General features: G+C 39.3%; 1 protein-coding gene across 2 annotated transcripts in view; it reads right to left on the bottom strand.

The window, feature by feature from the left end:
- Positions 1 to 901: 901 nt before the first annotated feature.
- ap1b1 (adaptor related protein complex 1 subunit beta 1) overlaps positions 902 to 26,037 on the bottom strand; it is a 62,578-nt gene continuing 37,442 nt past the window's right edge. Inside the window, exons 13-23 of one of the 2 annotated variants that reach the window (XM_078421537.1) lie at positions 23,994 to 24,253; positions 22,667 to 22,874; positions 22,082 to 22,102; positions 21,807 to 21,836; positions 19,668 to 19,802; positions 18,273 to 18,418; positions 15,445 to 15,574; positions 12,809 to 12,893; positions 9,286 to 9,372; positions 4,294 to 4,448; positions 904 to 1,800 (exon numbers count right to left, since the gene is read on the bottom strand). In XM_078421537.1, the coding sequence (XP_078277663.1) occupies positions 1,726 to 1,800; positions 4,294 to 4,448; positions 9,286 to 9,372; positions 12,809 to 12,893; positions 15,445 to 15,574; positions 18,273 to 18,418; positions 19,668 to 19,802; positions 21,807 to 21,836; positions 22,082 to 22,102; positions 22,667 to 22,874; positions 23,994 to 24,253 (1,332 nt within the window). In that variant the 3' untranslated portion in view covers positions 904 to 1,725. Of the gene's footprint in view, positions 1,801 to 4,293; positions 4,449 to 9,285; positions 9,373 to 12,808; positions 12,894 to 15,444; positions 15,575 to 18,272; positions 18,419 to 19,667; positions 19,803 to 21,806; positions 21,837 to 22,081; positions 22,103 to 22,666; positions 22,875 to 23,993; positions 24,254 to 26,037 lie in introns of both variants that reach the window. The other variant, XM_078421538.1, reaches the window with a different exon arrangement.

Below are 26,037 nucleotides of genomic sequence, written 5' to 3'. Positions count from 1 at the left end.
ATTGATATCCCTACTTAGTTTGGACCTTATTAGCCACTTAATGACTGTGTAATTTGGTGATCAGGTAACAGATAATTTTCTTTCCTTTTTCGTCGTCCTTCTGGGCAATCAAGAACACTCTAAGACTCGATGGATTGATGGTATATTAGTGGTCAATCACAGCTTACATTGCATTCCTGTTATCCGTTCCGAGACACTGATTTCAAATTTATATTGAGACTAAAATGAAAATTCTTTCGCTTTGAAAATTTGTCCTGAGGTACTTTCGTGAATGAGTGAAATTCCAAAAGACCTTTTTAAAAAAAAGACACCAAACCAAAGGAAATATTAAAGGAAATAATAAAACAAATGGTTACCAAGGATTAGCTTAATGAAGGAGGTAGGAATTTAGGAATTTCACAATGTGGGTTCTAGATGACAGAACGGTGGTGCAAAAGGATGATGTTTCAATGCAGGATGTCAGTGGGAGAGGCAAGATCATCGTGGTATTTCAACTCAAGGGCAATTTAAAATGAGGCACTGGGAAAACAGCAGCCAGTTAGCTGATTAAGCACGGTGGAATAGGATGCTGTAAACCAGGCAGCGGATGGGAGCAGCGTGCAACAGCTGTGTGTGGAGGAGACACGAACAGATGGGCCGAGGAAGAACAAGCGTACGAGTGGGCAACCTTTACGAAAGGATAACAGAGCTGGAATCTCAATAAGTTTGAACATCTTACACACTGTGCATCTTATACACTGGGTGCCATTTAAAGAAGCCAATTAACCAACAAACTTGCACGTCTTTGGAATGTGAGGGGAAACCGGAGCACCCAGAAGAAACCCACAGGGTCACAGAGACAACGTTCAAACTCCACACAGAGAGCACCCTTAGTCAGGATTAAACCCGGGTCTCTGACACTGAGAGGCAGCAGATCTACCAACTGCGCCACCCTAATTTGTAATTAGCTTGAACATTGTTGTGCAAAACATCTTAAAATAAAAATGGAGCAATGGAGCCTAAAATGAAGTTACTTTGAACCAGACCAAATATTAATTGTTTCCAACTTTTATGCATCATCAGATAAGTCATGTTGGAAAATAAAGTGATTAAAAATGATGTTTTGTTACACATTCAAATCAGCCACCTGGGTAGTTTTTCCCCCACAAGTCCAGTTTATTTCTGATATGACTACTGATCAACACCTTGTCGGCAATGGTGGAACCCAAAGCATATATTATCAGCATGAATCATATTACTAGTGTACAAATACACAAAATGTCATACCACAAAATTTCAAAGTCACACCGCACATCATGAGGAAGGTACAAATTTAAACAAGGACGATTACCCTATAGCTGGAATGGTGGTGGACAGAGCACAGCCTCTTCACTTACGCCGCAAATCACCATGTCATGATATTACATTACATTCATATGACTGGGTTCTGAGACAAATCAACATTGCAAATATCTGAATCTTGTATTTAAAGCTGGTTATTAGCAGAATAATGGATTTAGATATACTAAGATTGTACAATAGACTTTAGTGTCAATGGGTCAGTATACTCGGATCTTGAGTACACAAGAAATGCCCTTCACAATAACACAACTTCTTCAGTGGCACCAAGGTGTCACATTTATAAATTCTGTCCATTATCAGTGCTTATAGGTTTCTGAAACAAACAAGGAAAATTAAACACCGCAACCGCCGAGATCTTCTGCCAGATTCAGGTCATCAAATTGCTTAATTCTTCAACATTATCTCATATGCCTGGAAAACATGTTGGGTTACCCCTGCGGCTCTGCACTTCAACGATAACTGCAACAAAGACAAAGCCAATAACACAAACAGTGTAAGGCAGACATTTGCCACTGTACCAAAACAGACATTTCTATAAAGCTTCTCGCGGCCTTAGGATGTCCCAGTTTTATTAGGCTGCAAGAACATGTTTGAAGATTGGAAAAATGGAATGCATACCATTTCATTGGAAGCATCACATTTCAAATGTGCATATTTTTAAGTGAAAATATGGCCGTACTGCCATGTATTTTTATTATCTACGCATTTAATACTAAAAAAACATATTTAGTCGTTACCATTCCATCTGTTCAAGAAAAAGCACAATTGGCATTTTGTAAACTTAACATTGATCAAATTAGCAGAACTCAGCACAGCAAATCATTGGCTGGCCAATTGCTCATTCATACAAGCAGACAAGTACAAAAATAGCAAGTAATGAAACAGCCTCTTCAAATGCAAGGCTCTATTGAATAGCAATGAAGGCAAAAAAACACTCTATTTCATTAAACTGTATGAATAATCCAATTTGTCATCAGTGAAGGTCACAGGCACCGGTTCACTGAAGCAGTACACATTGGGAATGGTTGGAGGTTATTTGTGAAAGGCATTGCCATGGGTGTAACAAATCCTTTTAAATGGATAAAGCAGATGCTCAATTTACACTCGCTAGAAATCCATTGGAGGAAGCAGGAAATTGTATGACATCTTCCTTTAGACTGCACACAATAAATGTAATAGAGTGATTTTTAAAGTGGCAAGCAGAAAAGACACGTAAACCTGAAAGAATGAATAACGTGATGAATTGTTCACCCTCATATAAATGCATTCCTTACAAGGCACTACTGCAGGATAAGTACCATGGGTATTTTATAAAGGCTTTGGTGCTTTATTCGTACATTTCTATACATGCACACGTTTCTTTCTGAATTAGAATCACAAAATGCTTTGAATATATATATATATATATAGACACACATCTTGTATTATCTGTTGTGCATATATATATATATAGACACACATCTTGTATTATCTGTTGTGCATATATATATATATATATATATATATAGCAACAGATAATACAAGATGTTATCAACTCAAGAAACATTTTATAGTCAGTTCCTAATGCTGAAATAATGATACTGTTAGCAAATAAGAAATTCAACAGTTCTCTTGAAATTGAATTTCTCCCCCTCATGCCAATTAAAAAAAAACTGCTCATTGTACTTTGGGCAAAAAATTACCACCCATTGTCTGATAATTGAATTGTACATCTAAAAAAATAATAACCCTGCACCTTTCATTATCCTTGCTCACATTTCAATTAAACAATATTTTCAATTTATGAAGATAAATTATTTTTATGAGAATGACAAACTGGACTATAATTTTCTGACTAGAAATATTTTAAATACAATGTTTAATTCACAGTTAGGCTCCTGGGAGTACTGACAGAATATTCTTCATATTCCCCCAAATTTCTCATTTTGAATCAGAGCTCTCCAGTATGGAAACAGGCTATTCAGTACACCTTGTTCATGCCGACCACACCATCATAATCAGTTATAGAAAATGATTTCAACATCATATGAATCAAATCAAAGCCCCAGTTTATGAATGTAAAGATCTAACCGGCTATTTATTTGGGAAGTTGGTGATAATAGGTTGGTCCAGTCATAAGATCATAGGTCAGTGACTATAAAAACAGGATCCAGAAAAAGCTAAGCCAGCAAAGCGTTGCAAAATAGACACTGCATAAGCACAGGGCAAAGAATGGAAGTGGCAAGTTTTTGCAACTGACTAAAATTAAATGAATTGCTAACCTCCAAATCCTGACCAGTAGGACAAAACCATCACGGCAGGCATGCAACAAAGGAAAAAAACATAACTATAAAGTACTACAGCTTTTCCCCAACAGAAATATAAAAATCTAATCTTGATTAATAATGCTAATGGCATGTTGGGATATAATGCTGCAAAACATTAACACACACGTTGGGGAGACTACACAATGACACTTACTGGAGAAGGCAACAGAGAATCCAAAGAGTTAAGTTACATCATTGCAATGCTAAATTTAATACTTAAAAGCAGTTAAGCTCTAAACAAAAACTAAGTATAGCGAGTTTTAAAACTAAAATCTTCACTGGATTTTTAAACCTAAAATTTAGAAATGGAACATCATCCTCTATATAAATAGGAAACATTTATGATCATCGTGATTTTATTTCAAATAGTTAAATGAAAAATGCTCAAGTGGTTGTTTGTTTTGCTGCCAATAAGCATAGGTTGACGTGAATGGTTTTCTGGGTTGCTAAATGAATGGCAACAACTGCGACACCTGTAAGTGCAGTAAAAGTATATCCACACACACACCATTGATGGGAAAACATACAACACCGTCTCGCCCCATTCCCAACAATACTACAACACACAAGGTTAGAATTTCAAATATTAAAGTAAAACTTCTGAAAGCACAAAGGGAGAGGAGACGCCAGGCTCTTCAACACTTACCGTGTAGTTAGGGTTGCCAGGTTGGATTCTTAACTCTGCTAAAACCCAGATTCCATTGCTCAGTTTTAGAGACTGATATAACATATCTTGTCCTTCAACATTCCTCTTTGCAACAGTAAATATATTATTGTTAAAGAGCTTATCAGTGACGGCATCTGTAATTTAAGAAAGCACATTTTAAGCCAAATTAGTGAAAACCCTAGAACAAATTCTATTGTTAAATGTTTTCAGTATCTGGTGCTTATCATGAAGTCATCAGCATCAAAATTAATTTTTGAGAACAGCTTCGGAGAGAATGAAAATGCACCTCATGATAGCCAAGTTTGGTTCTGCACAGATCTTAGCGATCAATTTCAGATAAAATGAATACGTGACATTTGCATTCTCTCTTATTTACAGCAGTTAAGACTAAACATAAAACTTTAAATGGAATACAATTAAATACATTGCAAGAATTAAATTTATAAATACAATATTCTGTTAAATTAGGTGACATTGGTCCATTATAAATTGAGTTTTATTAAGTTTTTGATGACACAGAAAACAAAATTAATCCCACCCAATGACCTTAAGTTTCAAAGGGATAAGTTAAATCCTTCATAGTCCAATATCTTTATTTGCTATGACAGGCACAATATTTAGAATGCTTTGTACAAGAAAAAGATTGTACACGTTTCATACAAACCTCGTGTAATTTACCCCAATCAAACAAACAATAAATGTTAACAACTTTAGACTTTTCTTTAGACGTTAAAGATACAGCGTGGGAACAGGCTCTTTGGCCCACCGAGTGTATGCCGCCCAGCGATCACCCCATATAGTAGCACTATCCTGCACACGAGGCAATTTACAATTTCCAGAAGCCAATTAACATAAACCAACATATCTTTTGAATATGGGAGGAAACCAGAACCCGGAGAAAACCCACTTGGTCAACTGTAGTCAAGATCGAATCTGGGTCTCTGGCGCTATAAGGCAGCAACCCTACCGCTGTGCCACTGTGCCATCTGAAGCTACTGAAATTTATCAATGTAAGAAAATAACTGCAGATGCTGGTACAAATCAAAGGTATTTATTCACAAAATGCTGGAGTAACTCAGCAGTCTGAAGAAGGGTCTCGACCCGAAACGTCACCCATTCCTTCTCTCCTGAGATGCTGCCTGACCTGCTGAGTTACTCCAGCATTTTGTGAAGAAATTTATCATTAGTGATTTAAAACAATTTATAAACTGCTGATATGGTCATTAGACCTCCATATCATTCATTTTAATTGTATTGTGCTTTATGTCTTCATAATACCCAGCATTACTTACTATTACTCCAGACAGTTCCTAATTAATAAAAACCCAGCATGCAACAGCATTGATTTAAATAATTTATTTTGAATAGATTATTTCTCAGGCACTTTAAAGGCATTAAATAGGGAGGTTGTGCTCTCTAGACCAGAGCAAACAAAAAAGGTCTTGACCCGAAACGTCACCCAATCCTTGTCTCCAGAGATGCTGCCTGTCCCGCTGAGCTACTCCAGCATTTTGTGTCTACTGTCGCAAAATATAAAAATCAGATAGTGATATTTTAGTTCATCGAAGTTCAAATACACTCAGTGTGTAATAATGGTTTATATAATCCAAGTTGATTTTTAAAGGAGAACGTTATAGTGTGAAAACAAACCAGTCAAGGTTGAATATTTATTTAGTCAGTAAACTCTTTTTTTCGTTTAATTTGCAGCTTGACAAAGAGCTTTTTACAAATTAAAGTTAATGGTTTCAAATAACCAAAGAGCTTTCAAGGTTGAATGTAATGGACAAAGCAGAACAGACAAGATTCAAATTCAGGAGATGGCATACGCTACTGGAGATCAAAGGGAGAACCATTTCTGCTGTATAAATTAGTTCATTCAGGAAACAGATCTGACACGTCTTAAAGCAATACTGAATTCAACTACAACTCTGATGGGACCCAGGAGCATCTTTCATTAAATTAAGAAAAGGAAAATAATTACATTTCCCAAGAAAGGAAAACAAAGAATCGCCACATTTCTTTGTGCTGCCTCCAGACCCAGTAAGCTGCCCAAAACAGATGTTGCCATACATGTTAATTGACTTGAAATGCTCCTATTTAAAAAAGATTTCAGAAGCAGATCTTGCTAAGTCTTCCTCACAAATACCTGGAGATAGGAGTCTCAATGAGGACAGCTGACCCATACTTGAATCAGGCAACAACCTCTAACAGTCACAGAATCCATCTCCACAGACTGTGCTAGACTCCACTAACAAGATAACCGTGCGAGTCTTCACCCAGCCGGGGGGGCAGACTCGTCAAGGGGGGCAGAGCAGTGGCAGATATGCAGGAAGGAAGCCCTCATGGAGTCCTCAACACTGACCTCCAGACTCCATGAAGTCTCCTGGCATTGGGTCAAACACGGACAAGGGAATCTGAGCAGTAGCTACTCTACAGAACATGAAGTGTTGGGAGAAACTTGGGGGCTCCTGCAGTTCCTCGCGTCTGCACTGTCCTCCCTCTGGTGATGATTCAGTGCTCTTCCATGCTGAGAAACACGGGGAAGAAATGTGAAACCTGCAAGGGTATAGAATGTAACCTGGGTGGGGGCTTCAAACCTCAGCAACAAGAGTAGCGTGGTAGCACTACCACTAACAGAGCTGGCCGAGTCCTCCACGACAGGCAGTGAGGGAATTAACGCATTGACCACGTCTTCATCAATCTACTTGCGACAGATACATCTGCCCATGAGAGCACAGGTACACATGGTCACTGTGATCCTTGTGGAAACTCTTCATTGTGTTGCCCGGCATTTCAATTGAGGTAAGTAAGCAAGAACGGCCCCTTGAAACAGGAATTCAATAGGCAAATGAACCAACAATAGCAGGTGAATTGTATGTCAACACAACCTTTAAGCTCGTGGACTAGCAAATTCCTTTGCAATCAGCTAAGGTTCAATGCACCGCATAGCTCAAAATGATGAGGTGCCTGCCTAGTGAAGCTACAAGACAGCTTAAGGAGTGCTAAGAGCAAAAACACCATGCAGTGGACAGAGGTAAAGGATTTTGTAATCAATGGATCAGATCGATGTTCTGCTGTCCTACCACCTCTATTTGCAAATAGTAGTAACAATGAAACAAAGTGGAGCCAAACATGATTATCCTCAGTGATGGCATGAACCAACGCACATGGTAGAGTAAAGGTGGAAGGAGTCGCAGCCACATTCAGCCAGCGGAGCTGAAGGTTCACCTCGGTCTCCTCTCCATCACTGCAGCCAATTTAATGCACTCCATGCAGCTGACAGCACTGAAGACAGCAAAGGCCATGGGACCAGACCACATCCCAGCTGTAGCACTTGGGTTGACAAGCTCCAGAACTAGCTGCACCTCCAGCCAAACTGTTCCAGAAGAGTTACAATGGCAACTGCTCAATATACAACTTGCCCAGGTATGTCCTTTTCATTAAAAAGGGCAAATGTAATCCAGCTATTTACTGCTCAATCAGTCTGCTTTCAATCATCAGCGATGCAATGGTACGGGGCCATCAGGCCACATTTACTTATCATAAACCTGCTAACTGATGCCAGGCGTGAGTTTTGTGAGAAAAACATTGTTTCAGACCTTGGCATAACTTTTGGCCCAAACAGGAATTTCACAGGAAATGTGACATTAAGGTAGAATTTGCTAATGTGTGGCATCATGAAGCTCTGATAAAACTAAAGTGAATGGGAAACAGGGAAACACTCCAATGGTTGGAGCAACAAAGGATCAATCATCCCAGGCCAAAACATTGCTGCAGAAATTCCTCAGAGCAATGTCTTGGGCCAAATCATCTTTAGCTGCTACATCAACAATCTTTCTTCGATCACAAGATCTGAAAAGGTGTTCACTGACTACTGCACAATGGTCAATTCCATTCACAATTCATTAAATGACACATCCATGCCCATATTCATGAAGACCTGGACAACATTTAGGAATGGGCTGATAAGCAAAAGGTGCCATCTGCTTATCTCTAATGAAAGAGTGCCTGATCACTTACCCTCAATATTCAATGGCAATACCATCAATGAGTTGCAGAGCATCAATAACCTGGGGTCATTGATCAGAAACTCAACTGGATCAACTGAAGCAGAACAGTACTCTGATACATTCATTATTCACAAGCACAACAGTCAGATGTCCCCGAGGATATCTTGGAAAAGTGGTTCTGACAAAAACATCTGCTCGATTTAAGCGTATAGTTGATTGCTCTCTGTAAACCAATGCAGTTACAAACACAGAAAACCTCTACAGAGAAGGATCATCGTGCATATTGCTTCTGGTTTATCCAGTAAAATAAGGCAACCTTCTATTCCATCCATCCACACACTTAACCATCTCTCGGAAGATGCTCAAAATCTTTTCTTCAGGAATGATGGAATTTTACACCCACAGGAGATTGATCAAGAATAAATATAGTATGAATATGACAGTGCTCTTAATTTTATATATCTTTAGTAATAAACTGGAGTTTCTAAATCACTATTGCAATCTCTATTGCATCAGCAAGATATTCATGGGGAACTGTGTTATGTGCTGACTTTCTGGGCAGTAGATTCATGATGATGGGACAACTAGTGTATTGCATAGTGGTCAATCTTGAATTAAAAAGACAAAGTGCTGGAGTAATTCAGTGGGTCAGGCAGCATCTCTGGAGGACAAGGATAGGTGACATTACAGGCCGGGAGTCTCCTTCAGACTGGAGAACAGGTGTTCTTCAGAGATGCTGCCTGACCCGTTGAGTTACTCCAACGCTGTCTTTATGGAAACCAGCATCTGGAATCCTTTCAGTCAATTTTGAATGTTGTCCAAACTAACTGCGACAAATTAATATTCACAACGTGTTGGTTCTATTGCGAAAACAATAATAGCTGTTGAATTTAAACTTTACAAGCTGGAAATGCCAAGTCCATGAATTAACACATTGACCAGAGTAAATTAACCATTTTACCTGCATTAAGGTGGCAGTCCTTGATCTGAAATTGTACTTCATTTTCATTTGGAATGTCTTTCCATGTTGCCAAAAAGATCTGTCGATCTGCAGGAAAGAAAAGTACTATGGGTTATACAAATCTAGGTTTTTGGATCGAAAAGTAATCAGGCAAAGCTTACTTCCTGTTCCTTGCAAGCACAAAACTCAATCTAAAGTAATTTGGCAACTTGAATTTAGGAAAAAGTAAAATTGTACACGAGATTGCTTAGCAAGTGTAGTCTTTAGAACTAGATGTGCCCTAACTGGATAACATTCTTGCCTTTCAGTGAAGTGACTGTGAATTCAAATCGTACTCTAGAGAATTAAACCATAATCTGAAAAGCTAGCTCTGTGGTGGCAAATTAGTGATTAAATTCCATCGGCCTGTGGAGAATATTATTTGACCATAACATGCTCAGTCAAAAGGAACAATGTAGGCTTCTTTTAATGCCTTTCCCAAGTGAGAGTCTTTCCCGATGGTGCATTTTTCATTTACATCTGAAGATTGAGCGTTTAAGTGCTTTGACACCTAGGGATTACTCCTCAGCAAAAAGTGACATTTCCAGACATTAAACGAGAAAGTTAAGTAGATGAATGAATGTATATGAAATTAAATGGCTCCATCTAGTTACTAATGTGCTGTCAATCAAAATGTAATACCCCTGAGACACTTAATAGCCAACCATTCTTGGTCACGTAGGCTAATGCTGCTCACAAGGCCTAGCCAGCCGACATGTGTTAATGTAGCTGGTAAACACTAAAGGGGAAATAAACTGGAGGCGAGAGAAGGCCAGAACAAATCAAGGCTGGCAGCAGATTACCTCAAGAAGGGTGGGTTTTGAGATACAGCGCGGAAACAGGCCATTTGGCCCACTGAGTCCGCGCCGACCTGCGATCCCCACACACCAACACTACCCTACACACACTAGGGCCAATTTACAATTATACCAAGGCAATTAACCTACAAACCTGCACGTCTTTGGAATATGGGAAGATACCGATGATCTCAGAGAAAGCCCACGCGGTCACGGGGAGAACGTACAAATTCCATACAGATAGCACCCGTAGTCAGGATCGAACCCGAGTCTCCGACGCTGTAAGCACTGTAAGGCAGCAACTCTACCGCTGTGCCACCGTGCCGCCCTCTGCCGTGCTGGGTGAAGTCCATAATAGTGCATTGTTGGCAGGGAAAGGTGTGATAACAAGAGGAATACAAGGATGTGAGCAGTGGAACTGGTTGGACAGCTAGAGTGGTATAGCTCCAAAATGGATATTGATTGGCATCATGTCTTGGAACATGGATTGACATTTGGGAAAGAGATCAATCCATTTACAAAAGCTAAACTGCTCAACTCCATAATGGTCACCCCCATTACAGAAACGATGTGGAGGCTTTGGAAAGAATGTAGAGTTGGTTTACCAGACAGATGCTTGGATTAGGGGATTTTAGCTACAGGAGAGGTTGGACAGACTTGGATTGTTTTCTATGGAATGCCAGAGATTGCCTGGAGACCTGATGGAAATATATTAAATTATGAGAGGCATAGATAGGGTAGAGGTGTCAGATCCTTTTTCCCCAGGATGGAAATGTCCAATACTAGAGGGCATAGCTTTAAGGTAGGTTTAAAGGAGATGTGCAGGCTATGTTTTTATTTTTATACAGAGGTTAGTGAGTGTGGAATGTGCTGCCGGGGTGGTGATTAGACAGAAACAATAGTAGCTTTTAAGAGACTTTTGGATAGACACATGAACATGCAGGGAATGGAGGGATCTGGATTATGTGCTGGCAGATAAGAGTTGGTTGTGGCATCATGTTGGGAACAGTCATTGTGGGCCGAAGGGCCTAGTCTTGTGCTGTACTGTTCTGTGATCTAGATATGTGAAATCTGCACCACAGAATAGTCCTCTTGGAATGTGAAAAATCACTAGTACCTTTTGCTAACTTGAAATTGGTCTGAATGCATGCTATATATATGGGAAGGGAGAGCCTGTATGCAAACTAATACACAAGGAATATTAAAAAATATCCATTTCACAAAATGCTGGAGTAACTCAGCAGGTCAGGCAGCATCTCAGGAGAGAAGGAATGGGTGACGTTTCGGATCGAGACCCTTCTTCAGAAGGATCTCGACCGTCTGAAGAAGGGTCTCGACCCGAAACGTCACCCATTCCTTCTCTCCTGAGATGCTGCCTGACCTGCTGAGTTACTCCAGCATTTTGTGAAATAAATACCTTCGATTTGTACCAGCATCTGCAGTTATTTTCATTAAAAATATCCATTGTTTACTCAACCAGCTGTTCAATGTGTATTTGACTTTTATGCTTAATAACCAAAATCACGAAGCCTCAAGAATGACTGTAATGTCACCAAATAACCTGCTTGAGTCAATAGAGAACCAGAATCATCCCAAAAGATTCCACGGAAAAGTCAACTCAGCTATGATTAAAATGTGTGACTGGCACAACTTCAAATTCTAAGTTTAGCGTTGTTACTAATTTAAGAAAATCTATTTTCCTGGCCAGTGAGTCAGAAATTGAAAAATAAATTATAAACAAACTAGAAATTACAAGAATTTTCCTCCCAAATTGGGGGACTGTTAGAATATGAAATGGTAGAAGCAGAGTATGCAGTGAATTTTAAAGGGAAATGGAAACATTTTGGAAAAGAAAATATATAGGGTGCAAGGGCAGGGAAAATGACACCAAGTAGAAAGATATTTCAGATTGCCCAAGGATTGAATTTGTTTTTCTGTTGGGTAAAATTTACTGATTCCAACATAAGTTAAATTCCACAAGACAATGAGATAAATTTATCATTAACAAATTTACAAAAACATTTAAAAAAATACAAGGTAAAAGAAAGTATGAAAAAATGAATATTTTCCCGTATGGAAAGCAGATGAATAATAGTAAAATTCAATATAACGTCTGTTTTAATCTTGCATCAAATGGAATAGGTGGTTAGGGCATACTTTAATAACTGTGGAAATTGTGTGAAAGTTCAGAACTAATTCCATTAGTTTGCTCACTTTTCCACATTCACTGTAGAGAACTGAACTGCATCCAAACGCAAGCCATCTATGCTTGGGGGGTGGAGGGTTGCGGTGGTTAATATCCACTACAAATTAGAACCTTTGTTACTAGGTAAATGCACAGAACTTTGGCAGAGTAGGCCCTGAAGCAGCCTGGGGCTCAAGTAGACTGCTCCAAGTGGCCGAGCGTGTGGATCAGACAAGGCCTGCAGTGCCACGGAGTGGTGGAGCAGTAGTGGAGGACATCAACACATCGCCTGACCTCTGGACTCTTAACATTTCTTTTACAAATTCGAATTTTAAGGGTACAAGCTGGCATCTAAAACAGGGCACCATGAACAGACTTAGCGTGGTCTACTATCTTATGCCCTTATATTCAGTATGACTGTGCCTAATGTATAGCATTATTGTCACTGAACTGTATGCAAAAAAAGAAACGTACCATTAAACAATTGAATGCAAGAACTTACCCAGCTTTCCTTCTTCTAAAAACAATATATTAATTGGGTACAGGCAACTGAAGTAGAAGACATCAATATTATTTTTCACTGCAACCTACTCACAAAAGTTAAAAAAATACAATTAGTTTTAACTTTCGTGCAACATTGCTGTTCTGTCGTAGACAAATGTTATAGTATAAATGTAATACAGTTACTTCAATCAGTTGAAAACCCATTTAGAGGATTATTTAGAATGACATACACCTTAAGGATAGCGGAGTGAGGGGGTATGGGGAGAAGGCAGGAACGGGGTACTGATTGAGAGTGATCAGCCATGATCGCATTGAATGGCGGTGCTGGCTCGAAGGGCTGAATGGCCTACTCCTGCACCTATTGTCTATTGTCTATTGTCTATTGACTGTGCTACAATTGTTGAGTACTCGTTCCACTGCCCAACAGGAAGATGTCAGGATCGTGTGCTGATTACAAATTTGGTTTATTGAGCTGGACAAGTTTACACAAGCATGCAAAGAGCATGCAAATTCAACTGAGGGGGTGAGTTGATGTTCCAGTGCACTACTCTGCCGTTACCTTTGTAAAACAATACCCTACCACTAACCTCACACTTGAGAAGCGTCTAATGCCATGAAATTGCAAACTGAGTATTCATGGAAATGTTAAGCCTTGCCAAGTATATATACCCTTTTAATGATATGAAGTGTCAGTTACTACCGTTCAATCTTTCTGGTACTGAAAATTCATCTGGGAATGTAATTACTTTATTACTGGAATTGTTAAAGAGGTTGGATTTAATTTTTTTAATATTCCATCTAATTTCCTATTTCTTGTTCTGCACCCAATTTATGGTTTAATATTCACCTGGGAATGTAATGACTTTATTATTGGAATTGTTAAAGAAGTTGGATTTAATTTTTTTAATGTCTTTTAGTTCTTTTCTTCCATCTAATTTTCTATTTCTTGTTCTGCGCCTGATTTAACGTTGATTCTGCTCACTTTGGTCTTTGGGCTGTTCATTTCCCATTCCTCCAACTTTCCTAGCAGCTCTCATTTCAGTAGCCAACCCGACCAAAAAAATTAAAAGCAAAATCTGCAAGGACAACGCTGTCAAAGGCCCTTCTGTGTTCTGCTTCAGCAAAATCTGATCAATAGCCATCCCTTGGGAAGGCATTCTGGGTGTTTTCTAGTCTTATACCTAGGAAAACCTATTTGTACCTAGGAAGACAAAAGTACGAGTTCACTAGCAACAAAGCCTTCAATAATTCCATAACAAGTTTATAAATTGCTTTCAGAAATACTGCTGTGTGGAGCCTATTAAAAAATGCCTTATTTGAAAAGATGTGAGGCTTGTAACACATTCCATGCTCAATTTTAAGGATTCAAAATTGACCAGGCAGATTTTTATTCAGGACATGGGTACATCAAAATACATTAAAAACAGAATAATTTTTGTGCTTCTCTATATGCTTCTCACACAGAAATTTAAGCATGGAGACAAGCAGGTTCCTAGTTCATATTTTTAATAGCCTGGCGATTATAGAGAGCAAGAATGAAATCCTATAATTCAATGATTCGGGTAAAACACTAAGTTGAAGATAAATGTTTTTAACTAATTCTTGAATATGGCAAAAGCAATATGTTAAATATTGAAAATATAACTTCACCATAAAGATAGCAGCTGGCCATTAACTGCATGGGTGGAGACAATGAGCTGCAGGTGCTGAAATCTTGTGTACACAAAGTGCTGGAGTAACTAGCATTTTGTATACAGCTGCATGGTTGGTATGTACATTAGATTTAGTCTGTTTAGCAATCAAATTAAGTGCTTTCAAACTTCACAAAATCAAATAGCAATCCAGTGAAAGCATCTTTCTTTTTCCAGTACAGGTCCTCACCAGCTTACAAATGTCCAACTTATCTGCAGCTCAGACAGAGTCATAAAGTCGTGCCCCATCTCTGCTAGTCCCATCTGCCCACATTTGGCTCATATCCCTCTAAACATTTCCTATCCATACAAACGATATTCGCGAGACTGGTGGGATGGATTTGCCAGTTGCTGCAGGCACCTTCTGCCAGGTGGGAACTCTGCTTGCATTTGCATTTCCGACGTGTGAACCGAACACTGCCGTAACCTGGGGAGGACCTGTAACCAGTTCCCAAAAGGTACTGACATACCTAAATGATTGCCACATCAGAGATACAATTTATGATTATACTTTACTCCTTCCCTCAGACTTAAACCATTTCTGGAACATTTTGGAAGTGAATAAATTAAAATTAATGGGGAAATTACACAAGTAAAAAACAAAAGCTCAGATCAGGCAGCATCTATGGAAAGATGAACTATACCCTTTGTCAGCATTATATTCCACGAATAAGTTACCTAAACCTCACTCACCACAACCAAGAAAAAAATCCTTAAACGTTTAACTTTTTAAAAATGGCATAATGGCCTCAATCAAATAGTTTTACTTGCATCAGTTCAATATTTACTCAATTTGACCGTATTATGGATCAAAGACTAGGTTTCACCAAATTTTTCTATCTACTTCAATTCCTACTGAAATAATGGAGCTTGGGAGATGGAGGTAAAGGAATTAGTAATAACCTGGAGTAGACAAAATATTTAGTTATCACTTAGTTCAGACCTGCAGGTTGGTGAGAGGATCCATCTTCATTACTGCACCAACTGTGTGCAATAGGAGCGAAGCCTCAATGGTCTGGTTGGGAGTAAGTGGTGCATTGATCTGCAGGGGAGCAGCTGGGACCATTCCAAAACTAAAAATCAGAGAAAAAAATACAAGGTCAAGACATTTGTATTTCAAGGCATCCAAAATATGAATGGTTTTCTAGCTATAAAGATTTTGTTCAGGTCCTGGTCAATGCTGAATTAGGATTAGATTTATTATTGTCACGTGTACCGAGGTACAGTGAAAAGCTTTGTTTTTGCATGCTATCCAATCACATCAGATAATACTATAAATGAAATAGCTTCATCACTCCCGCTAAACGAGGGCACACATGGCCACAATTCAGCTAATTACCTCCATAACAAAAACAATTTTCCAGCCTAATCCCAGTGTCCATTTCTTGGTCCACATCAACAGTTGATGTGGTACAACATACTCTAGGCCCTTGGTCCAGAGCCCAGAGTATGTTCCCCCACATCAACTGTTTAACCAAGTACCACTTTATAGGCTTTAGGATTTCTGCATCCTCCATTCCAGGAGTAGGCACAATAACATTTAAAAGATGTTTGGACAGGCACACGGATAAGAAACATGGGCAAATAGGACTAGAATAGAGGGACCTTATTGGTTGGCATGGTCAAGCTGGTCTGAAGGGCAGGTTTCCCTGCTGAATCCCAGGTCCTTACTCAATGACTAAGTTTCAGACCCCACCAGCTTTTGGACATAAATAAATATTTGCATCTCCAAATCAGCCAGCGTATTCCCTTAAATTTATACTGACAGCCCCAATTAATCTGTGCCATTTAAAATAATGACTCACATTGTTAATCAGAACTTTTTCTATTACTTTGCTCACAATTCATGTTTTGCCTGCAATTATCCAGTGAATTCCTTCATTTGTTTTAAAACAATGAGGCCATGTTAGTATTCTTCTGGTCTTAAAGCACTCTATTTATGGATTGGAAAGTGGCAGACTTCCTCATGTTAATACTTTGTCATATTGTGTGGCTTCACACTTGCATAAACCTATGGTGCTCTCACCAGCTTGAGATGGGATATCTCAGCCAGCTGCAAACCGTTACAGGTCATAGCTGGAAATGACATATGAAAATGGCCTAGTAACCCTTTTAAAAGTAGACGATATGTGGAATCACAGAACACCAACACAGCAGACTATTCTGTCTCTGCCTATGTCCTGTTTTTGAAAGTCAATCCACTAGCCAGCACTTTTCCCCGTATCTTGGTTTCCCCCCCCAATTTCCTTTCAAAAGCTGATTTCATTTATTCTCATTCATTCACAATGAAATGTAATTAATGTTTCCTCAAGTTCCTCCTTACTCAAATCTTAAACAACCTGCAAAAAATAAAATCCTGGCAGTCTCTTCAGTCAACTTCTTAGAGGTTTGAAATATCATACAACCGTCATGTAAGGAAGCATCATCATCAGAGACTGCTGAAAGTGCAATGAAACTTGTAATCGGTCCAAACTAAAACAATTTTTTTTAAAAGCTTGCAGATGCTGGAATATGAAATAAAGTACTGGAGAATGCAGGTCAAGCAGTGTCAGTGGAATAACAAATGGAGCTAACATTTCAGACTGAAAACTCTTGTCAGAAATGAGGTGTTAATTCAAGTTCACCTTCTGCAAACTAAAGCTACTCATTCTTTCAGCCATTTTACTGCGATGAACAATGTTGTGATAAGTAACTTGCCTCAACATTAATCTTCTCATCCGAGTATCATTCTGGTAAAAGAGTTTCTTTAAATTTACTTGTTCATCTGATGTGGACATTTGGACATGTGGAATGCTGTCATTTAATTTCCATCCCCAAATGTCCTAAAACCGAGTACAAGTGTCAACCACATTAGTGGGCTTGGGATCAGACAAGGCTAGATTGGACAAGGAAGCAGACTTCCTTCTCTAGGTGAGCTTTCAGGTGAAATTGTCTGGAAAAATCAAAAATTTGCTATCTGGTGGGACATATTATGAACAACCAAATGTGCATAACTATCTTAAAAGTGCCTTTATTGAAATGTTGATGGTTATACAAAATATTTGCTCTAATCAGTGACGAGCAAACTACCTTCACCTTCAAAACTTTACGCACCTCCCAAGTACAGGTCAGCAGAGATTTTCCAGCAACTGCTGGTTTCCCCCCCCCCACCTTTAATCCAGACAAAATCCCACCCCCCTCCCCCACCGCAGGTCCTCCTGAAAATGAGCTTAGGCCAGGTGAGGCGGCCGATCGCGACCTCATCGGGACTTCCATGCCTGAATTCTAATGATAGTTGTCAACTGCAACCTAAATTTTAACCACAGGTTTCTAGAAAATGTTAGACTACCACAATGTAGAAACAAGGAACCGCAGATGCTGATTTACTTCAGCACTTTGTGTATTTTTTAAATGACCACAAAGCAGTTTCAGAAATAGGGCAAAATGATGGAAAAACTTAAATATGGAACTTATTGAGAATAAAAGGATTTAATGCAATTCTATGATCAAAGAGGCAGAAGAAGCTGCAGATGCTGGAATCATGCATAGAACCCAAAGTGCTGGAGTAACTCAGTGGATCAGAAGCATCTCTGGAGGACATGAATAGGTGATGTTTTGGGTCAGTAGCCTTGTTCAGTCTGAAGAAGGGTCATGACCCAAAACGTCATCTATCCATGTCCTCCAGCGATGCTGCTCGACCCGCTGAGTTACTCCAGCACTTTGTGTTCTATGGTAATAGACCGGCCAGTTACAAAAATACTGGTTTAAGCCCCACCCAAATAAAATTCTCACCTATTTTTGTTAAACTGGATGGCAAAGTCTGACATTACTTGCATGGCTTTGTTCATCAGGGTGAGGTCCATATAGATATGACCCATACGACGTGAAAATGTACCAGAAATCTCAAGACCTTTGGCCTTTGCAGCAGGCAACCAAATCTAGTGCAACAAACATTATTTAACAAGTTAATATGGTTTGATGACACCGAGAAAAAATAAATCAAAATTACATTTTCAAATAAATCTCATTGTAGTTTTCCAGAAAATTTCAAGAAAATCTGGAATACACAAAATGTAAGTGAAATTATATGCATTGTATTCAGGTTTGCAAAAGGCTCAAATTACATTTCTTCAACAAACTAAAGTAGGTTTCTTATAAAACAGAATGGGGTTAATTTCAAAATATGTCAGTTTAATCAATATGCACACAATACAGTCACACAATACATGCAGCAAAGTTCAGTAATGCTCAATCAGGTAGCTTATGGAGTTACCAACTTGAGATATCAATGCCTGTAAAATATTTGATCTTCATTTTCAAATGCTGATTTAAAATATCAAGTGCAGATGAAAGCTGTCAAACCCTAATAAAATATCTGCTATCAAACGGAGAGCTTATTTTTATTGAGAGCTGGAATGGGAGATTGAAGACTAGTGAGTTATTTCACCTGCAGTCAAGAACACAAATTTAAAGTGACAGATTTTCCAGAGATTTTCATTTATGCAAGGACACCACAGTCTAACAATTTATCTTCTATAATCTCTTAGCCATTTATGTGCATCAATCATTTGGTATATATATAGAAATGGAGGCAGAAAAACATTAATCATACAGTTCATGGGAATTCAGCCTGGAATTTTAACAACGCAGTAGACGTATTGAAAAGAAAATTTGTGTTTAAAACTTCCCATTGCCTGTCAGTGGATGTACCCCATCTTTGTGGCTCAAATGAGAACTAATAGAAAATTCTCAAAATAAGTCACAGGTAAACATTACAATTATTAGCTGTTTGTCTTGTTGAAAAGCAGTAAGGAATCTGGGCAGAAATAGGTTGGGTCTGTTGAGACAAATTAATGTGTTATCTTCAAGTGCTTAAAGATAGTTGGACCACACCAAAGCAGAACAAGGGTTGTTATATTATATTTAAAAATGTACGTTTTAAAGGGTGGCAAATAACACATGCTACTACTAAATATTTGCTCTGATACCGTGTATCTTGCTAGTCCTACATGCAAGAGTGGATGTGTCAAACTTTCTCGATGACTGCATGACAAGACAGAGGTAGACTATTGAGAGTGTACAGGTGGGGCAGGACTACCCTCAGCAGAGAGACATGCAGGACAAGTAGTGGGGAGGTGGGATAATCTTTCAATGTTGGAAAAATGTCAAGAAAACTTCAATGCTTACAGTTTTGGGTGCCACGTAAGAACCAGACGGTACACCCATTCCTCCAGCGAGATCAAACAGGTCGCCTAAGCCGCCTCCCACTGTGGCGTTCAAGGATGCTGGCATCACTGCTGGAGTACCATAACCAGCGCCAATCTGCATGGACAGCAAAAAGCAAGTGTCTCCCATTTTGTATTTCAGACATTAAAAACTAATGGCTCTTATTTGTGTACACTTTTGAAGAGAGCATTATTTGATCAATTCAAAAACAGTAGCGTAACTAGTAGAAGTAATCTGAATATATTGCAATTTTAAGAAAAAGTTGTTACAAAAAAACTCTTATAAGCCAGAGTCTATAAACCAACAATTTTCGAGAACCAGAGGACATAGTTTTAAGGCAGGGTGGGGAAATTTAATAGGAACCTGAGGGATAACTTTTTTTTTTACACAAAGGGTGATGGGTATATGGAATAACCTGCCAGAGGATATATAAGAAAATAACTGCAGATGCTGGTACAAATCGAAGGTATTTATTCACAAAATGCTGGAGTAACTCAGCAGGTCAGGCAGCATATCGGGAGAGAAGGAATGGGCGACGTATTGGGTCGAGACTGAAGAAGGGTCTCGACCCGAAATGTCGCCCATTCCTTCTCTTCCGAGATGCTGCCTGACCTGCTGAGTTACTGCAGCATTTTGTGAATAATAACCTGCCAGAGGAGGTAGTTAAGGCAGGTACTATTGCAAAATTTAAGAAACATTTCGACAGCTACATGGATAGGATAGGTTTAGAGGGATATGGGCCAAATGCAGGCAGGTGGGACTAGTTTAGATGGGGCATGTTGGTCGGTCTGGGAAAGCTGGGCCGAAGGACCTATTTCCATGCTGTATGGCTATATGATTCTCACCAGTGCTTATTGTTTCTGTTCCTTCACGGAATGAGAACATAGCATTTACTATCCATCGCAACCAGTTCCTGAGCTGAGGCGGCACTTAAATGTAATCCCATTAATGGGTTGGGATTCCATGCAGATCAGACTAGGTTGAGAAGGCAGATTTCTCTCTCTGAAGAACACCATTGGGTTTTTAAATGACCTTCTTGTAGTTTTACCACAGCGAACTTCAAACTCATGTTAGTAGTCCAGCAATTGGCACCACATACCGCTCAGTTTGGGAACATCCTTCAAATATTTCCAATAGTATTGATGTATAAAGTTTATTGTTAAAAGAATAAAATAATTCTATATTAATTAGTTTGTGGGTTTTCTTACGCATTCAAATCAGACCGACTCCACTTTATAACAAAAATCATCATTCACAGATAATATAAATATTAAGATGGAGATACAAGGAATTGCAGATGCTGGAAATCTGAACAGAACATCAAGTGCTAGAGAAGCTCAGTGAATTAAACAATGTCTTCAGAAGGAATGGACAGGTGTCATTTGAGTTGGGACACTTCTTCAGACTCTCAGGTCTGAAGGGATCCAATCCGAAACATTGCCTGTCCATTCCCTCCACAGATGTTGCCTGTCCTGATGAATTCCTCCAGCACTTGGTGCTTTGCTTCATGTAACATGTAGTTATCATGGTGTTGCTTCCAATGAATAACAACAAGAACCATTGAGTATCAAATGGTATGTTACCGTTGATGAAATGCAGAAGAAGCCTGTTAAGACTATAACATGCAACTGTATCTTGAATGAATGAAAGTGATAAACTGTGAAACTGTGGTTCGGATTAGCTATTTCTGAAGTGAGCGAGTACTGAAAGCCAAAAAGTCCAATTGTCAAGGAATAAAGCTAGTGCTAATATTTTATTTTATTCTTTTAACAATAAACTTTATACATCAATACTATTGGAAATATTTGAAGAATGTTCTCATACTGAGCGGTATGTGGTGGCCAATTGCTGGACGACTAACATGAGTTTGGAGCTCGCTGTGGTAACAGGGGAGTATAAATTCAAATAGCTAATTGCATCTGCAATAAGAATTAACTTGTATTTCCTGAGTCAGCAGATTGCACAGATTGAGTGTTCACCAATTTCAGCTGTATGAGAGAAGCGCAAAGCAGTGCAAAGACATTTCTTTCTCTTTAAAATTTTTCAACAAGACATCTGCTTTTTTCCACTCATGCATTTATAAAATAAATATTTACTTACTGCTGGACTTCCACCGAGATCGCCGCCAAGCTTTAAAAAGAAAAAGTTAAAATTACAATTTGGAAAAGTAAAAGGAAATTCTGAATAAAAGTGTTTAATGTTACAAATGTTAAGTTCTGATTTTATCTTTACAACATTCAAAAAGTTGATTTTGTCTTCTACCGTTAAACTTAAATGATTAGAACTACAGCAATTCCGGTATTATAAAATTCATAAAATTATTAGCCTTCAAAATTAACTCAAACAAAAATGAACACCCAAAAGGACAGTCATACCCCTTCAGTCTCATCGCCCATCTTCAAACACGAATGGGCATAGATAGAGGCAACACAAGGACATTCACATGCAAGCGGAAGTGGAGTGAAAAAAAAAGAACAGCATAAATTCGAAGAAGAGAAAACAGCATTATTAGAGTACATAAACAAACGACAGCTAAAACATATCAACTAAAAGGAATATGTCAATTCAATGCATCAATTGAATTGTTAAACTTCTGTAACTTGTTAAAATAGCTTGCTATCATAGAATGGATTAAACTTTACAGACAAAGCAACAGGAAAATAAGAGGAAGTGTTACGCAAAATCAATTGAACACAATTTATGAACAATATTTAAGTTTTCTAATCTTTTATAATGAAAATTGGATGAAAACTTTGGTTGATTAGTGAAATTTAGAAAGTTATTCTGTTTTTAAACCCTACATAATGTTAAAACTCCAGCAATTCAGGAAATAAACTCTAAATGAATTCTACAGCCAAGTAAAAGTCACTGCACACTTTTTTTTTAACAAAATCAGACAAGTGCATTCACAATTTCTAAATAGGTTTGCGAACTAAAAAGCCTTTTAGCTGTTTGCCTACCAAACTGTCCAATCCACCGCCAAGCAGATCCATGGCACCCATCTGAATTGTTGAAGAGGGGATAGGAGGAACATTGACAGAGGGAACAAGGTCAAGATTCAAAAGATCGCCCAGAAGATCACCCTGAGAAGGAATAACAGCAGGCTGTTGCTCAGCAGCCTGGGGTGCCACTGTAGCAGCCACATCAGGACTCTCGGTACTTTCATTTCTAAGGGAAGAGAGAACAATTCAGGACATTAGGCACAATGGTTAATAATTATATTGATTCTGTAGGTGTTACTGGAGAACAAATCAGCAGCCCAGGAACTAAAGCATGTGGAACGAAGAGGAGACGGCAAAACAAGCAGAAAAGACTAGGACCAATCAGGGCCAGCCACAAATGACCTCTGGCAGGATGGTGCCTGGTAGGTCCATTGTTGACTGGAGAAAGTGTGATCTCAAGAGAAACGATGTGGAGAACTGTGGAAATTGTAAAATAACTAGGGTGAAGGAAGGGGGCAAGGAGGGAGGGAAGGAAGGGGAGTGTAAAATTAAATTATTTAAAATTGGAGAATTCAATGTTCATACTGCTGGGTTATAAGCTAACCAAATGAAATTTGTGGGTGATGTGATACTTTACTGAGGTAAACTCAAGCTTTAAAGATCTCTCTCTTTTGAGAAGCCAGAAGTAAACACCCTTAAAATCACATTATTTTCCGATTTCTTGGGTGGATTGGAAGAAAACAGGTGAAGTACAGTAAACCTTCGACGTAACGGACCACAGGGGAGGGGGGACGGTGCCCATTATTGCTGATTATCGGCCATAATCAGGTGTAGAGGGTGAATATCAATGTTTAACCCAAGGCCGGATGGGAAGAAACATCAGGGGGGTTAAACCAGTGGGAATTCACAGGCCGGGATCCGCAGAGCCCCCAGCTCCACACATACAGTGCCAGGGATGGCCCCGGTACTCACGCCGCCTTCATGCTGCTCACTCTCTCTGCTCCCACAACCGGAAGCCGCAGCATGGCGCCAGTTTTTTGTGTAACCCAGTGGAAGCGGGGGCGCGATGCAACGGAAGCTTGGCGCCGTTATCTGGTGACCAAGACCTGTGTTGCCATGACGACTGGCACACGCCGCGTCTGCATCCAACACTCCTGGACGCTTTGTGGCAGCCGTTGCAAACCCGAGCCTCCGAAAGGTTGTTTTACTGCTCACTCTCTCCCCCCCCCGCCGCCTTTCCGCTGTGCTGTGCGCCACTACGAACGGACACCTATAACTGAAATCCATTATACAGAGGTCTGAAACCGCAAGGGTTTACTGCAGTTGCTTTTATATTTGTACTCACGATCCAGATCGTGGTGGTAGCCTCTTCTGCTGAGCACCTCTGCTGCCTTCCACAAACGCACTGGGTGGTTTATGGTACACAGAGGCCAGTGTTCCAATATGGCAAATTAATTCATCAAGGAGGGTTGGTTCAATAAGGTCAGTTTCTTCTGAAATCAGAGGTTTTTCTGCCAGTACAACTTCTTTTGCTGCTACTGGATCTGTGGATAGTAGACGCCAGTAGATGTAGCCACGGTCTCTCAAGTCAGGATTGTCAGAATCCTGCAACATTAGAACGATACACCAGAAATCATTCTCAAGTTACACATCATGAGAGCATATGCTATTGATAGCAGCATTCGGTTAACAAACACAGAATAAAGAATGTAATCAAGAGAGATACCAAGATTACAGTTTTATCAAAATAAATCGTCCCAGCAGAAAATGCCTGGTAATTAAAACACTTCCTGTAAGGACTGTTGCACTAACTAAAAATAGATAACTGGCGCAGTGGTAGAGCTGCTGCCTCACAGCGCCAGAGACCCGGGTTCAATCCTGACTACGGGTACTGTCAGTACAGAGTTTGTACATTCTCCCTGTCACCGTGTAGGTTTTCATCGGACGCTCCAGTTTCCTCCCACACTCCAAAGACGTACAGGTTGGCAGATTAATTGGGTTCAGTAAAATTGTAAATTGTCCTTAGTGTGTAGGATAGTGCTAGTGTATGGGGAGATCGCTAGTCGGCGCAGACTTGGCGGGCCAAGGGGCCTGTCTCTGCGCTGTATCTCTAAAGGCTAAAGTAAAGTTTAAACTACATTAGAGACTTTAAAATGTCTTTCTTGAAAACTACAATTCAAACCAGGGGTAGCTGATCCCTTAAAAGGTACCAGATTAAGTCTAGAGCAATTTAAAATTTAAGAAATATCTATCCTCTCAAAGTTTAGTTGGAGATGGCATTGCACATGCAAATGGAATTCTAATCTTTGGTTTTGCAGTAATGTGCAGCAGCAGCAATGCGTGCAATTGACAGTTTATTCCAGCACAATTTCATTGACATATTATTTGTGGCACTGTTCACATTAGATCAACATTAAAATCATACGGATGAAAATAATGTTGGAGAACCTACAACCTACAGGCTCACAAATATAAATGCGAGTTCTCCTTGCAGATGGTGCTATAGTTTTTAATTTTAGTGATTGGTATTTTGCTTAACCTTCTTAAGTAAATAAACATTTGGACAGGAAAGGAGTAGAGGGATACAGGTCAAATACAGGCAAATGGGATATAGATAGAAAATAGACACAAAATGCTGGAGTAACCCAGCAGGTCAGACAGCATCTCTGGAGGAGGAAATATACTAGAGGTGGAGCAGTGAGAGAGGGTATTGCAGAACTCTCGGAGAAAGGAGAACTTCTTCAAAGTAGGGATATCTTGAGGTGATTTTGTAGTGAAGCAGACAAAACCCAGAGGCCATCACCATTGCCATGAGCGAAGGGGGTGATAAGGGGTCATTTCTGTGGTGTACATTTCTATAATTCTATAACACTGCGAGTTAAAAATCTCATCCAGAGTGTGCAGGTAGGTAGATCTCTACTGAAAGTATGAGTATTCTGTGGCAAAAACAAAGAAAAATGCTTTCTATCTTTCCTTTAAAGAAATGCCAATGTAACAAACATTGTTTGGATGCCAATTTCTTTTCAAAATTACAGAACAGTAATATTTGTTGTGTAATGTATTATTATGCCTCCGCTCAGTTGCGATTACTGCTAATTGTCGGAATTGGTATTTTGCTAGTTATTTTAAATCTGTGTCCTCTAGTTGCAAATACTTCATCAGTCATCAGTTTCTAAGAGCACGACTAAAAGCTCTTTGTGACTGGCCTGCATATTTAACTAATTTCACGATGTGAATTAAATTACTGCTGCACATCAGCCCACTGTTGCAGAACGTGAGACACGGTCACTGCAGTTCAGCATTGGAAGACAAAATTTCAATTATGATGGATGTATTCAATGCAGAGAGTGATCTTGATTCTAATAATAATTAATGGTGCACCTCAACGC

The sequence above is a fragment of the Rhinoraja longicauda genome, chromosome 25 (assembly GCF_053455715.1).
Source record: "Rhinoraja longicauda isolate Sanriku21f chromosome 25, sRhiLon1.1, whole genome shotgun sequence".
NCBI lineage: Eukaryota > Metazoa > Chordata > Chondrichthyes > Rajiformes > Arhynchobatidae > Rhinoraja > Rhinoraja longicauda.
The sequence above is the reverse complement of the archived record's forward strand: the minus strand, read 5'-3'. Positions and strand labels throughout refer to the sequence as shown.